This window comes from Plasmodium chabaudi (genome assembly GCF_900002335.3).
Source record: "Plasmodium chabaudi chabaudi strain AS genome assembly, chromosome: 12".
Classification (NCBI taxonomy): Eukaryota; Apicomplexa; class Aconoidasida; order Haemosporida; family Plasmodiidae; genus Plasmodium; species Plasmodium chabaudi.
In genome coordinates, this window is record NC_030112.2 from 591,490 (window position 1) to 606,983 (window position 15,494).

At 23.7% G+C, this 15,494-nt stretch overlaps 4 protein-coding genes across 4 annotated transcripts; 3 read left to right on the plus strand and 1 right to left on the minus strand.

Annotated features, from left to right (window-relative positions):
- Positions 1-563: 563 nt before the first annotated feature.
- Positions 564-4,469, plus strand: PCHAS_1217000 (conserved Plasmodium protein, unknown function; the record flags this gene model as incomplete). The annotated part of the gene is made up of 14 exons (XM_016798872.1): positions 564-573; positions 730-2,120; positions 2,260-2,301; positions 2,477-2,566; positions 2,698-2,783; positions 2,933-3,014; positions 3,100-3,164; positions 3,252-3,314; positions 3,448-3,599; positions 3,713-3,747; positions 3,919-3,947; positions 4,065-4,119; positions 4,210-4,267; positions 4,354-4,469. The coding sequence occupies 14 exons, from the start codon at positions 564-566 to the stop codon at positions 4,467-4,469; spliced, it is 2,274 nt and encodes a 757-aa protein (XP_016654234.1).
- Positions 4,470-5,145: 676 nt separating this feature from the next.
- PCHAS_1217100 (mRNA-capping enzyme subunit beta, putative) lies at positions 5,146-6,867 on the plus strand (the record flags this gene model as incomplete). The annotated part of the gene is made up of 1 exon (XM_739067.2): positions 5,146-6,867. One exon carries the CDS (start codon positions 5,146-5,148, stop codon positions 6,865-6,867), a length of 1,722 nt encoding a protein of 573 aa, XP_744160.2.
- A 1,286-nt stretch (positions 6,868-8,153) lies between these two features.
- Positions 8,154-8,666, plus strand: PCHAS_1217200 (peptidyl-prolyl cis-trans isomerase, putative; the record flags this gene model as incomplete). Its single annotated transcript, XM_739068.2, has 1 exon — positions 8,154-8,666. The coding sequence occupies one exon, from the start codon at positions 8,154-8,156 to the stop codon at positions 8,664-8,666; it is 513 nt and encodes a 170-aa protein (XP_744161.2).
- A 705-nt stretch (positions 8,667-9,371) lies between these two features.
- Positions 9,372-13,441, minus strand: PCHAS_1217300 (cyclic amine resistance locus protein, putative; the record flags this gene model as incomplete). The annotated part of the gene is made up of 6 exons (XM_016798874.1): positions 9,372-9,467; positions 9,667-9,739; positions 9,877-9,933; positions 10,054-10,172; positions 10,266-10,577; positions 10,757-13,441. The coding sequence occupies 6 exons, from the start codon at positions 13,439-13,441 to the stop codon at positions 9,372-9,374; spliced, it is 3,342 nt and encodes a 1,113-aa protein (XP_016654235.1).
- Positions 13,442-15,494: the final 2,053 nt, after the last annotated feature.

Consider the following 15,494-nt stretch of genomic DNA (forward strand, 5'->3'; position numbering starts at 1 on the left):
GTAATATGTTTATAAAAAATTTAATTATTTAAAAATAAAACTAAATGTTTTTTAATATTTTTCGAAATTATTTTTATTATATATTTTTTGTCTTTGGAACTTGTGTGCGCTTAAAAAATTAGGAATTTATTCTATTTAGGAAAATACGATAATTATAAAAATATTAAAACATATCTTTCTTTAAAAGATGATCAGCAAAATTATATTTTTGCATACATATAAAGGTTAATAAAAATTATTACTAAATTAGGGCCAATTTATGCTTATGCATGTGCATATATTTTTTACTAATCAGACATAATTAAAAGCATTCTGAAATGGCTAAAATACAACGAAGATTAATTCAAATAAAGATTTATATAAGTATATATTTGTACAATAATCAGGAGGGAGTGAATAACTTTTTTTATTAACTTTTTTATTAAGCCAATAAGTAACACAACCTTATGGTAACTAAAATTTTTTATTACATACAACTTTCGTGCTACATATAAATTTTTTTTAATTTTCATAATTTTCTTAAAATTTATGGACCAAAATAGAGAGCTAGCAATATATTAACCATGACAGAAGGTAAACAAGTAAATAAAAATATGCAATACATGTATAGTGTATTTTGTTTGCCCATATAATAACGTCTACGGCTTATTTTAATCTATAATATGGTTATATGTTTATATATATTGTTTGCTCGCTTTCCCACTTTTTTTTTCACTTCCTTTTAAGAAGATAAACTGAATTTAATAAAAGACTATCTAAAAGATTTAAACATGACGTCTCAAAATTTGTGTAATATAAATTATTATAACAGTCTTCCCAAGTTTAAAAAGATAAGCGATATAAATGATCATCCGATTTTGAATTGTCTAAGAACAAAATATAATGAAAGAAAAAAACACACAACAAATGAAAAAGAACAATTCAAAAGTATAGACTATGAAAGTTATTCAACAAATATCGAATCGGAGAGTACTGCCTCATTAGATCAAACTTATGATTGTATAAGCCAATTATCTGAGGGTGAGGAAAGCGAAAATAGAGCCAAGAAAAAAGAAAAAATAAAATTCCATACAAATAGTGAAAAGCCCCCAAAAAAAAAAATTATATTTTCATTTAAAAAAAAAAATGAAACTAAAAATAGGAATCCTAGTTATGATAAAAATGTTGAAATGATATCAGATCGAAATGACGATCATTTTGTAGGATCACTAAATAGAACAGAAAAACCTCTTATATTAAATCAGATAAACACGTCAAAATTTTGTAATAAAAATTCCTCCATTTCCTGCGCCAATGTAGATTATAATAAAAGGGGGGAGGAAAGGAAGGGAAATAAGATGCATATACTAAACGATATTAATCATATTAGTAATTATGATGACAATAAATATAACAAGAATACCAACAAATCGCCAACCTATAGTCAAATATCAGAGTCACCCCATTCCAGTATAAATAGTACAAGGAATAGTAAAAAGAAGAAAAAAAAAACAATTTTAAACGAGAACCCCAGTAAAAGTCTAAAAGAGAATAATAACATAGAAGACTCGAATAATATGGAAAATAAATACATAAGACCAAACAAATTAGAGATAGAAGACATACGTATGAAAGGGATAAATATTAAAAAGATGGCAAGCAGCCAAAATGCTACTTTTTCAAATGACCGTGAAAAAGAATTATTCCAATATTTAATTAAAGAGGCAAACAAAGAAATTGAGAAAATTATTATTAAAATCGAACAAAAATATAAAAATGAAATAGCTTACAAAACAAATAATATAAAAAAAGAATATGACGAAAAAATAAAAGCGCTAACAAAAAATGAAACTATACTACTAAAAAACCATAATAATATAGAAAAAATAAAAAGCCTAGAAAATACTAATTATGCATTATTAAAAGAAATCGAAAAATTAAAAAAATATAATAAAGAAATTAATGACAATAATTTCCAAAAATATGAAAGTATAAATAAAAATGAATTAAATACAAAAAAATTAAAAGACAAAATTCAGACAATGAACAAACAAATAGAAGAATATGAAAAAAAAATAAATATGTTAAATGATGATGTTAATACAAATTATGAAAAATATTTTTATTTTCAAAACAAATGTGTAAGTTATATATATGTATAGACATGAATAAAATAGTTTACTTCATTCGTAGGGTGGCAGCATTCTGAAGAAGACTATCAAAAAATAATTTTTCAAAGCACTAGGATTTATATAATATACATATTTTCTTTCTTAATAGGGAAACAATGAAAAGGTTATACAACAGAATGAAGAAGAAATGGTATGCTGAAATATTCTTATTACATATTAGTGTCTTGAATTAGCATTATACTTTTTCGATGAACAGTTTTCATTTTATTTAAAATTTTTATTTTTTGAAACTGCATATAATTATAATATATATTCTATTACTCATAATTATATGCATTGGCATGTGCTATATATCCCTTTCTCAGATAAATCTCAGAAAAAAACTGGAAATATCTGGAAAATCGAAAAGTGGAGTTGAGCTGGAGTTAAGGCAACTTCAAGATAAAAATATAAAAGTACCCCCAAAAAAATTAACGATTTATCACATATACTATAATTAGTGTATACATATGTATATGCTAAAAATAAAAATTATTATTTTTTTGGCACATCAAATTTTTTTCATTCTTTTAAATATAATATTTAGGCAGAAAGAGATAACAATAATCTAAGGGAAGAGTTAAATAAAGCAAAAACGAATGTGTCTACTTTGAAGGAACAAAACAATGAGGAGTAAGAAAAATAACCAATGATCACTTTATATATATGTGTTTATCTGCATATGGCTTTTCATAAATGCTTGTATAAAGAAGAATATATTTGTGTATAAAATAACAACGATAAATAGTGTCATTTGTTTCTGTTTATTTTCCATTTTTAAGACAACGAAATAATGAATACTTGATTTCATGTTATAAAATGGAGGAGAAAAAGTTAAAAGAGGACCTCGAAAATTACAAGATAGTAAACAAAAAAAAATAGATAAATATATTTTTAGTTATGCTCATCATTTCTTTTTTTTTATTTTCTATTTTTCAAATTTTAATAGAAATATGCCATATCAGAAAATAACCAATATTCGAAAACTTTAGAACAAAAGCTCAAAAACATGGAGTATGCTATTATACATATTTACATGAAAAAATTTACTTTAATTTGCACATATATTTGATGGCGCCTTTTTTTCACTTTCCAATGTAGAATTACGCTCAAAGATATGGAAAATGAGAAGAGTATTTACGAGCGAACGTGCCTAAAATATGAGTATACCACATAATGCATATATACTATGTGTAAATTTTTTTTTGATAAATATGTATTTATATATTGTTGCATAATTTGTGGGGTATGCCTATATGTACATGTATGTGCATATAAATTTTTGTGTCCATTTTAGAAAAGCAGAAAAGAATTTGAAAACAGAAATAAAGGATCTAAAAAATGAATTATATGAATGTAAAAATAAATTACATCAAGTGAATAAACCAACTTCTCCCACAATTCAAACTATTATGTTTAACGCAAATCAAGAATATGGATTCCCACAAGGTACCAATATAGCATATGATTAGTACTATATAAAATGGAAAGATAAAATAAACAAAAATCATATAAGCTGATTCTTAAGCAGTCATATTTTAACATGCTTTTATTTTTTTTAGAAAAAGAAAATGAACATAATATGGACAAAGTTCAAGTATTAAATACATAATTATATTTATGGATTTAGCTAGCTACCATATATATAGCTCACTTTATTTTGCTTTGCATGCTATTACTCCATATTAGATATACCTTTCATATGTATAAATATTATATATATTATTACATCACACACAAATGGTTATATATCCCTTTTTTTATTAAGGAAAGAGAAGAATTTAAATCGGATGAAATGTTATTAAAAAAGATGCATAATTAAAATAATATATTTTTTAAAATGTCAACAAAGACATAGAATAAAACATTTATGACGATTTCTCATAGCGAATTGTGAACTTTTCTTTTTTTTAGTCTCAAAGAACCAGACATTACCGAAAAGATAAATTCCATAGAAAAGCAGTTGATCGTAATTTATTTTTATTTTATCTTATTTTATTTTATGTTTGAAGTATGAAACTTATTTATTAAATTTACATTTTTTTGCTTATCCTTTTAGTTGTTAAAGCTAGAAAAGAGTACCAAAGAATCCGAACTTATACGATGCCCTAAATATGGTACGTGTAAAATGGTCGGCATTTCAAAAGATATTTGCTTAGGACATACATAAATTTTATTATTTTTTTTTTGCAATTTTTTGTAGGAAAACGATCAGGCGAAATTAAAAAGAAGGCATGCTTAGAACAAAAGTTATCATACATTAATGACAAAATCAACATCCTTAATAAAAATTTAAAATTGATCAAAAATAAAAAATAACACCAGTATACCAAATGTGTTTTTATGCATGAAAACAAATTAAATTAAACGATAACATTCTGTTTTTATTTTTGTGAAATTTGTTTTTTTTTCTCATTAATATGACAAAATCATTTAACTTATTATATTGCATTATATATGTATTATTATATTTATATTTTTATAAACATTATGTAAGCATTTATTGTGGGATATGCGCATATGCAATTTCCTGTGCATATTTTTCTATGTAAATAAATCAGTCTGTAAATTTTTAAAAAAGTAAAAAAAAAAAGTTATGAAAATAAGTTTAATAAATTAGTATATATTGGCTTTATGGGATGCAGTATTTTCATTTTGATTCTCAATTTTTTTAATTAAAATGTATAATATATTAATAATTTTTCGCAATAATTGAAAAATTTATCTTTAAAAATGGAATAACGACGATTTCATAATTATTATATGCTTGTAAAAATAAATAGAAAAGAAAAATGTGAAGGGATAATTTCTTTTTTCGGTTTTTTGGGTTTTTATTTTTTTTACCCTCACCATCTTCTAATAATACAATAACTATATAAGTATAATTGATGCTATTGTTATTTATGGCCTTTTTATTTATCCCATATTCTTTGTTTTATTTTCTTTTTCTCTCTATTTTTTTTATCTCTCTCTTTATTTTTCACACTTAAAGAAAATGGTGAGAGAAGCCCATGAATTGCTTGATGGCAGCAGGCCAATACCTATAGACAAGATTACATATGAGTTATCTCAAAACATAATATTAGCATTTGATAATAATGAGCATATAAAACGAAGTAAAGATGTACAGATCGAAATTGAAGCTAGGATTGGCTTAGTAGTAGATAAGAATAAACACCGATTGAAATTGCCTATATATACTGATGCAATTGTTGAAAATAATTTCTCGGATTTCCAATCTGGTGTTGATAAAGATTCTTTTCAATATTTATTAAATTATTTACATAACATGACACGAAGAAATAATACACAGCCTTGTAAGAGCAACAATGATACTAATTTAAACGATAACAACAAAGAAGGTAGCATTAACTTGAATAGCACAAACAAAAATGATATATCGTCAATTGGCGATAGTACAAATAATGGAATAGACGAACTGGGAAAAAAAAAAAACAATAACAACAATTTTATGAATGAAAAAGAAAATTCAGTATACGAGTTTGTAGCTTTAAAAGCATATAAAAGTGTAGATAAATATTATATACTAAAAAATGAAAACAATTCTCGAATTAGAGTTACAACTAATATGGATGAAAGTGAAAATGAGAAGAATCAAAGTATGACAAAATCTTTACACAAAGAAAATATAAACACATGGAATGTTTATCTTGGTAATAATAAAGATTATTTTGATGACGACGATGAAGAAGAAGATAATGAAGATGATGAAACAACGAAAAATAAATATAATAAAAATATGAATAAACAAAATAATAGTAAAAATAAAGATAATAATATTGATGATTGTTTAGATTATCGTATATCAATAAATTTAGAACATACAAAATCGATTAGTAAACTATTTTTATCAAAAATTACACCAGTTTATGAAAGGTATAAAGAAAGAACAAGTTTTATAAATAAATATATGGGTATTCAATTTGATTTAACAAAAATAAAAACAAAGGATAATAATGAATTTTATGAAATCGAAATTGAAATACCCACAAAAAGTATTTTCAAAGCTATGTCAAATTTAAGAAATAAAAATGATTCAAATTATTTGCATTTTATATGTTCGAATTTAATAAATAATGCTAGAGGAATATGTAGCCAATTAAATTTATTTAAAAAAAATAATTTTATGAAAACTGGATTAAATAATAATGATATATTACCATCCCTACCAGCTTCTCAAGTTAATTATTCTCATTCTCAAAGCGAACAAAAATTGTTTAAAAAATATATGCATTCTGTATTACCTATTGTAGGAGATTATATGTTTAGAGTTGTTTCAAAAAATGAGCAAATGCTTCAAAAAAAAATAAACGATAGCAATATATCGAACCATGACAAATTTAATATGCTTAAAAATATAATAGACATTAGAAGGCATAATAAAAAATGTACAATATCAGTTACTCAAACATATGCAGAAAATAGATGGAAAGTTATTAAAAATGAAAATTCACAAAATGTTATCGTTTTAGTATCAGACAGTAGCGACCATAGTGATGAAGAGGAACACCAAAATAGCCAATATGAAAAAATAAAACAAAACAGAGCAAGTAGCCAAAATTCACCATATAACAATTCGAGTGATAATAATCCTCATTTTAATGATCAATATAATGAAGGTGATGATTACGATAATGATGATGAAACAATAAATAATAAAAAAAATAAAGATCCCAGTTTTTATGATGATACATAACTATTCAAGAAGACATTACACATGTTTAATAGCTAAAATTATTTTTTTGTGTATTTTAACATATATATTATGGGTAGCATGTGTATTATATTTTTTCCCACCTTAAGGGGGCATATACATATACCTATTCACACTATGCACATGCATATATATACGCATGTGATAAACATTCACTATTTGATTTTATATTTATTTTAAAACTGTATTTGTTATGTATTGTGCATAATATCTTTTATTTTAATAAAATATTTTAAAAATATAGCATATATATATCATAAAAAGGCAAAGGAAATATATTACAATTCTTTGCTATGGTGTAATATTATTATACCTATGTAATGAATAATTTCTAACCCATTCGTACCTTTAAAAACATCAAAATATGTTTATAGTGATGTTAAATAGAGGGAATATATACTAATTTTTAATTATATATATATACCAAATTGATCTACATATTTTTCTTCGGTTAAATAAGCATAGTCATGCATATTTATGAAAAAGAAATGAGGCTAAAAATGCTAGTATATACCCCATATACTTTTTCTCAACTGGTGTATATGCATACGCATACTATTATATTAGGATAAACCACACTTTAATTCTATAAGTTTATAAAATGATGTTTTTGTCGTTCCCTCTACTGCCTTATTATATGAATACAGGAATTATACATTCTACAAAAATTATTGAGAAAAAATATATAGCTTTTTTATTAAACTTTTTAGGAAATTATTTGTATATATATGCAATAGTACTACAATAAATTTTTGTGTATATCATAAAATATATACTTATATACACGCATAATAATGTGCTAGATAAATATAAATTTCTTGTAATATTTGTAAGCTACAAATTTTATCGGGTAAAAAAAAAAATAATATTGCAATACACAGGAAAACAAAACACCGCTTTACTTGTTATTAATAAAAGTAAACTCCACAAACAAACATAAAATAACGTAATTATATAAACGACAAAAGATGAAAAAGAATAAAAATACATAACAAAATATATGTGCACCAAACTATTTTATGTATAAAATCCAATAAAATAAAGCATAATTAATTAAAATAACTTTAATATTTATGTAAATTTAAATACATATAAATATTATTGCATAAAAAATAACGCTTTCTACATATTTTTAAAATAATTAAATTTTGTTTACGAAAAATATTATAATAATTAAATACAAATAAGTGTTATATTATTTATAAATAAACATTAATTTTAAATACAATTATTATATATATAATTAAAAAATTTCCCACTTATCCAAAATGAGTAGAGCAAAAGTTTTTTTTGATATTTCTATTGATAACAAAAATGCTGGAAGAATAGTATTTGAACTATTTAATGATATTACTCCAAGGACATGTGAAAATTTTAAATCATTATGTATAGGAGATAAAGTAGGCTCACGAGGAAAAAATTTACACTATAAAAATTCAATATTCCACAGAATTATTCCCCAATTTATGTGTCAAGGTGGTGATATAACAAATGGAAATGGATCTGGAGGTGAATCCATATATGGAAGATCATTTACCGATGAAAACTTTAAAATGAAACATGATGTCCCAGGTTTATTATCTATGGCTAACGCTGGACCAAACACCAACTCTTCACAATTTTTTATTACATTAGTTCCATGCCCATGGTTAGATGGAAAGCATGTTGTTTTTGGAAAAGTCATTGAAGGTATGAATGTTGTAAGGGATATGGAAAGAGAAGGATCTAACAGCGGATACGTCAAAAGGGCCGTTGTTATAACCGACTGTGGTGAATTATAAGCAAATAATTAATCAACAAAAATAATTAACTAATCCAAATAATTAGCAAAAGGTATTGTGTTTACAGTGTGTATTCCTACACTCCAATACTCGTAAGTATGCGACTGTGTAAGCAAAGATGGGTTTACTATAAAATTAATTTAGTTTTAACTGCATTTTTAATATTATAGAAATATTTATATATAATTTTTAATTAATATATAGAATGCTTATATAATATACATATATTCTGTGTAGAAACTGCATTTTTTTCATTGATACATGACAATATGAGAAACCCATTAGCCTTAAATTTGTTAATTTTTGCACACACCTATTTAATACAACTAAAGTATAATACATTTTGTGGAACAAACCTGTATATGCAGACTAACCATTTTGACTTTAAGAATACTTGTGAAAAACGAAAAAAATTTAATAAATTAAGAATATATTTCCAATTTTAATTAAAAAAAGGAAAATATGACATTCTTATCGATTTTTCTAATATCAACAATTTTTATAAATATGCTAATAATAGTTTTAAAAATCATATTAGCATAAAATAAAGTTTTACTTTAAAAACAATTACAAAAACATGTTTTTTAAAAATATGAAAAAAATTAATTAATACATTAAATAAATATATTTATAATGTATTGTCCTTTAAAATATTTAAAGGATATATAATAATAAAAAATTGAATATTGTTTTATCCGCTTCTCTTCATAAAGCGCTTATGTCATCATATGGCTTCTTCAAATTTTTGAGTTGATGCTTTTCTGATATTGTATAGGATACGATCATAATTGATAATATTATCTACATAAGTGATAAAAAGAAAAAAGAAAGAAAACATTTTTAGTATCCAAATAAATATTTATATTCAATTGTTTTAAAATATTCCGTTAAGAAATGTCATATATTATCATAGCTTTTAAGCTATGCATAGCATATACAGCATTGCATTTGTAATGGCTATAAATATAAATACATTTGTTGGGTTCTTTTATTTTATTACCTTGAAAAGGAATAAACAAATCCATATAGACAAGGCGAATGATAGCAGTGAAATGTTCGATAAGTAATTAAGTCTGAAATTTAAAACGAAAGAAAATGCATATATCCATATGAGGCTTATTTATTTTATTGTGGGCATATATAAACAAGGGTATATAGCTTTATATGATCCGAAGATTTTCTTATTTTCGCTTTTTCTACAAATTCTTACCTTGGAAGTGAACATACAATTAGGGTCACAACTGGCATTGACATATATCCAAGTCGTCTGAGCATTTAAAAGGTAAGCACGCATTGTAAAAATTGTGTAGTTGCAAAAATATATATGAAAAACAGGGTGAATAAATAAATCAAATGAAAATACATAATAATATCATAAAAGTTTTACCTTGTTGGTATATGGGGAAATGAAAAAATATTTTTGCAAGGGACTTCAAATGATACCGTGTTCATGTAATAAATGTTATTATTCGTTGTTCTAGAAATTAATACATCTGCTAATAAAGTCTAAAAATTGGAAAAAAAAATAATTTTATTTTTTGGCCATATGTATATATATTTATTTACGCAAGCATGCATATATGTATTCAGTATATTTACTTGAAAATATCTGATTAAAGACTCGGATTTTAATTTGTTGTACTTCAAAAGGTATGAATGCTTGCACCAATCAACGCCAACCTCAAGTAATAGAATAATTATCAGCCAGCTAGTAATACTAAGAAACGAGTTTTGGGTTCTATAAGCTGTTGACATTTTTAATAAAACAAGAAAAGCATCTATAAATAAATAAAACCGTTCAACAGCATCTGAAGCCACAATTGTGAATAAGGATATCTTGTTAAATTTTTTAAAGACTGTTGATTTTATCTCTGTGAAATTGCTCATAACTAAAATAAGAAACATAGTCGACTGCAAATAAAAGCAAAGGGATATAAGTGTAGAAATAAAAATGTATATGTGCGCTACCATTTTCTAATCGTACGGAGAGAACGAAATAACATTTCTTATTTGTATTATTATTGATATTTTTTCTTTTTTTTCTCGAAATACATATGCATAGAAAGAATAATGGAAAAAATATAGCTTACCTCTGACGAATTAATTGCAATGTTGAGAGAAAGGAACCGAATGAGATGAGCAAAGGCGTGAGTCAAAATATAGGCAAGAACAAAAATATATTGCAAAATAAATTTGATTAATATACTTAAAAAAGGAAAAAATATTGGTAATTTGAAATTTGCTGCCATTTCATCGTTATTTTTTAAAAAAGCAAAAACATTTTTTTCCTTATTGAAATAGGGATCTTCATTATTTTTTTTAAAATTAACTCTTTTATAATTTAGATATAAATTTGAAATTTTTCGACACTCTTTAGTCGAATTTTCTGAAAATTTTACTTTTTCATTTTTTTTCTTTATATTTCCCTCTTCGTGTAATATATTATTTTTGTTTATTATGTAATTTTTTTTTCTTCTACCTTCTAAAGACGTATTGCTAAAATGAATATCATCATTTGTCATATTATTATAGTGCTTGCGAACTATGTATATATATGATCGTAAGTTTATAATCCTTATAAATGTTCTTATCATATTATCAATTAAATCTTTACCTAATGATCTCAATAATCTTTCTAAAATTTCAAGCATGTTTAAAACAACATATAGCTTCATAAATGGTTGTGCTCGAATATAATGATAAATTCTAGATGTATCAAGAAATGAAAATATATATATACAAATTAAAATTAATGATGTTCTTATTAATCCACTATATTCTGGGAAAGATAAATTTAAAAATTTTATATGATCCTTTAAAAGTTTCTTTTTCATATGTTTCACTTTTTTAACATTTTTTTTTTTTTTTTCTGAATATTGATCATTATAGGTATAATAAAAATAGCTATCACCATTTTGCTCATTCATTGTAAAACCTTCATTTCTTATTTCATCATCTATTCTTGTATTTTCATTATTTTTTTCGTGTATAACATTTTTATCCTTACAATTTACATCATTTTCATCTTTTTTTTTTTTTAAATTATATTTTTTATTCGATTTTTTATTAATATATTTATTAACTACATTCCTTAAATTAGTAAAATTCACTGTCTTTCCACTTTCGTTAGTAATTTTTCCAGTCTCTTTTTTTTTTATTTTTTCTACGTTTGATTTGGATTGTGTGTTATTTGAATAGCTGATCGGTCCATTTGTACCCTTTCCTTTCTTTTCATCCTTTTCAAGTTCGGTTTTTTGAGCGTCTCTATCGAATGACTTTATTTGTGATGATAAGTTATTCATTTCCTGAGACGAATTTAGATTTGCTTTATATACTTTTACACAATCATCATTGTCGTCGTTTTCGCCATTTTGTCCATTGTTATCAGTTTGTTGTTTGCTAGACAAGTATTTAATTTCAAATGATCTGGTGGTTATTTTTGTTTTATCATCCTTCTTAATATCATTAAAGGTATACAACTTTTTAATATGGAAAAAGTGTATTATATTCATATATATAATAAAAAAAAATGAGAAGAAATATTTAACTATATATTTAAAAATATTAAATAATAGTTTTATTATTAAAATGATAGGTTTAAATAAAAAATAAATAAGTAAATATATTTTATTTTTTTTAACACTTTGATCAAAAGAATTTATATTATAGAATTTATATTTGTCTTTTTTTCTTCTTTTTCTTCCAAAACCATTTCCATTAATTTCAGTAGAGTTTCCATCCCCTATACTTCTACTATATGTATATTTAAAATTTACTAATGATTTTTTTTTTACTAATGCATCACGAATACTTTTTTTATAATATATTTTTTCTGAATGTTCACTATCCATGTAATATACTCTTGATGCATAAAAGCTGCTACTATAATTACTATGATATTCATCACTACTTCCAACATTTTTATAATCTAGACCATCAATACTACTATTGTCACTTTCGTTATCACTATGAGAACAAGTAGTATTCAACTCATCGCCACAATTTTTGCCTTCTTTCATTAATGCTAAATTATTTTCCATAAAATACTTATCCCCAAACATCATTATATCTTCTGAATTGGACACATTTTTATTATATGTAAAACCATCTATATCATGATCCCCATAAAATTTATCAAACGTAGAATTTTTTAAATTATAAGAACTATCATAAATCAAATCATTATTATCTATATCATTGTTGTCATTATTTTTGTTTTTTTTACCTGTTCTTATCATTTCTGTATCTATAAATTTATTTGAATTTTTGATTACTCGAGCTTTGTATCTTTTTAAATATTTAAAATTACAAGTAGTTGCATATTTATAAAATTTGAAATTTTTGATATCAATAAATCGATTTAAAAAATTGCTACTAATATTTTTTAATAAAATATAGAATAAAATACAGATTGATCGAATTACTTGTATAGGCATAAATGTTATGTCATAAAGAATATTATCTAAACATAACAAAAATGATAAACTCATAATTTTTTCAAAACAAAATGGAACATATATCATATGCTCTAAAGCGTTATCTGGTATTGTATGTGTTTTAAAAAGGTCATCTAAAAATTTGTAAAAATCATGTTTATTTTCTTCCGTGTTTTGATGAATATTACTATAGCTCATATGTTTTAAATGATTTCCCATACCCTCTTTTTCATCGTTGCCATCTCGTTCAGAATTTTCATTGTCACTCTGGTATGGCTCGTAATACCTCCCCCCTTTTATTTCGTCCAACACAAAATCATATAACGATATTCTATTCATATCTTTATCATTTTATTTAAAAATAATAGATAAGGGTGGTGATAACGAGCAATGTTATAGAAATACTCCAAAAAATAAATGAAATAAATATGAAAGTGCAAAAGAGTATAAATATTTATATAAGCATACAAAATGAAACGCCACAATATGCCTTTACATGTGTGTATTATTAATGCTATATTTTTTATGCACGTCTATATCAGATTTCAATATATATATATGTAATCATAACTAGGGGCAAAATGGGTTGCAATACGCTCATATATCTATTTTTACCTTCAGAAAATTATCACTATATATAATCTTAAATTTTACAATATTTTAAATTAATATACGACAAAAAGTTTGAATCATGATTATTTGAATTATTTTCTTGTAAAAATTGGTCTATGCTTCATGTGATTGTACATATCTATGGATAATTAAGTTGTGTTATGATCGGAATATATGCCAGCATATTTATAAATATATGTGGTTTATATACATCATAAGGCTACAAATATTTATATTTTCGCGATTTATAACGAATTATACGTAAAAATCAACAAAACAAATATAGTAACCCCTCTTCTATTCAATAAATTTATTTCAATGATTTATTTTTTTTTAAATATGTATTGCAAATAAAAAATACAAAAGAAAAAAAAAACAAATTTTGCTTGCTGTAAATTGATGAATCAATTATATAATAATATGTATATATTTTTTATTGTTATGAAAATATACATATTCTTAATAATTTCTTTTACCAATACAAACGAAATCTAATTATTAAAAATTGTACTAGTGTATAATAAAAAAAAAACAGAAAATATTATATATCATTTCGTAGGTAAACAATAATTAAATATACATATGTTTTTCCAAATTTATTCTTTAAATCTTATCAATTGAATTTATATTTAAATGCATATCCCCATAATTTAGGCACTTGTATATTCTTATGTTATAATGCAAATATATGTATATTTCACTAAAACTTAATTTTTATACAACATAATATTATAATTTTTCATTTTATTTTTTATATTTTTTTTATGAGGAAAATTTTTTTAAAACACTGCTATTTCGTCAAAAGGTATTTTCACAATGGGTAACAAATCAGTTTTCCACATTCTTTTTATAAAATTAAATAACATTAATAATGTTTAAATTAAAGTTTTTTTTATTTTTTAAATTATAAAAAAATATGTAATATATAAGCACGTTTAGTATGTAATTATGTAGTAATCGTTGTATTGTTATTATTGATTTGGGTATTATTTGATCAATACGATAAGGATATTGTAATGTAATAACTAAATGGTCCATATAATGAAAGCACATGTAGCTCCACAAAAAAAAAGCACAATAGCAACATTACGCAAATATATTTATAAGAAACATATTACTTTGTATAAAAAAGTTAAGAAAATAATGAAAAGGAAACTCAAACGAGTTGTAAATTCTGTCATCTACAATCGTTGTAAGCAAAAGCTTCCATTTTTTCCCCTTTTTAAAGGTTTAATCATTGTATAGTATTTTATTTATACTTATTTAAAGCGGTAAAAAGAGTTTACTAATTTTGGAATAACAAAAAAAAAATAAAAGCACCTTAAAAAATTAAGGTCTAATGAAAAATTAGCATATATATATACGCAGGTATACGTGTGCAAATATAGATATGAATAAATAAAAAAAGAAATGGAAAGAAAATATGCACATATAATCTTATGTGTGTATCCGTTGTAAAGTGTCTGAAAAACAGCTATTTTTAAAATTTGTTGAAAAAAACAATTCATATACGCAGATTTAATATGCATGCTTACATACTCAGCATCATGCTTATTTATTAAATGCGTAAAATGAAAGATAATTTTTGACAATACTGCAAAATAAATAATCATATAAAAAAATTAATGCGTATATTTTCATGTTTAACTTGAATTAATTTCATAATAATGTTTAAAGGCGTTTGTAGATGGGCGCCAATTTTATTAGGTATTTCCTTCGCTTTCAAATTATTCTATTAAATTTTTTTTTTAAATAAATAGCCATACGAGCATGTGAGTAT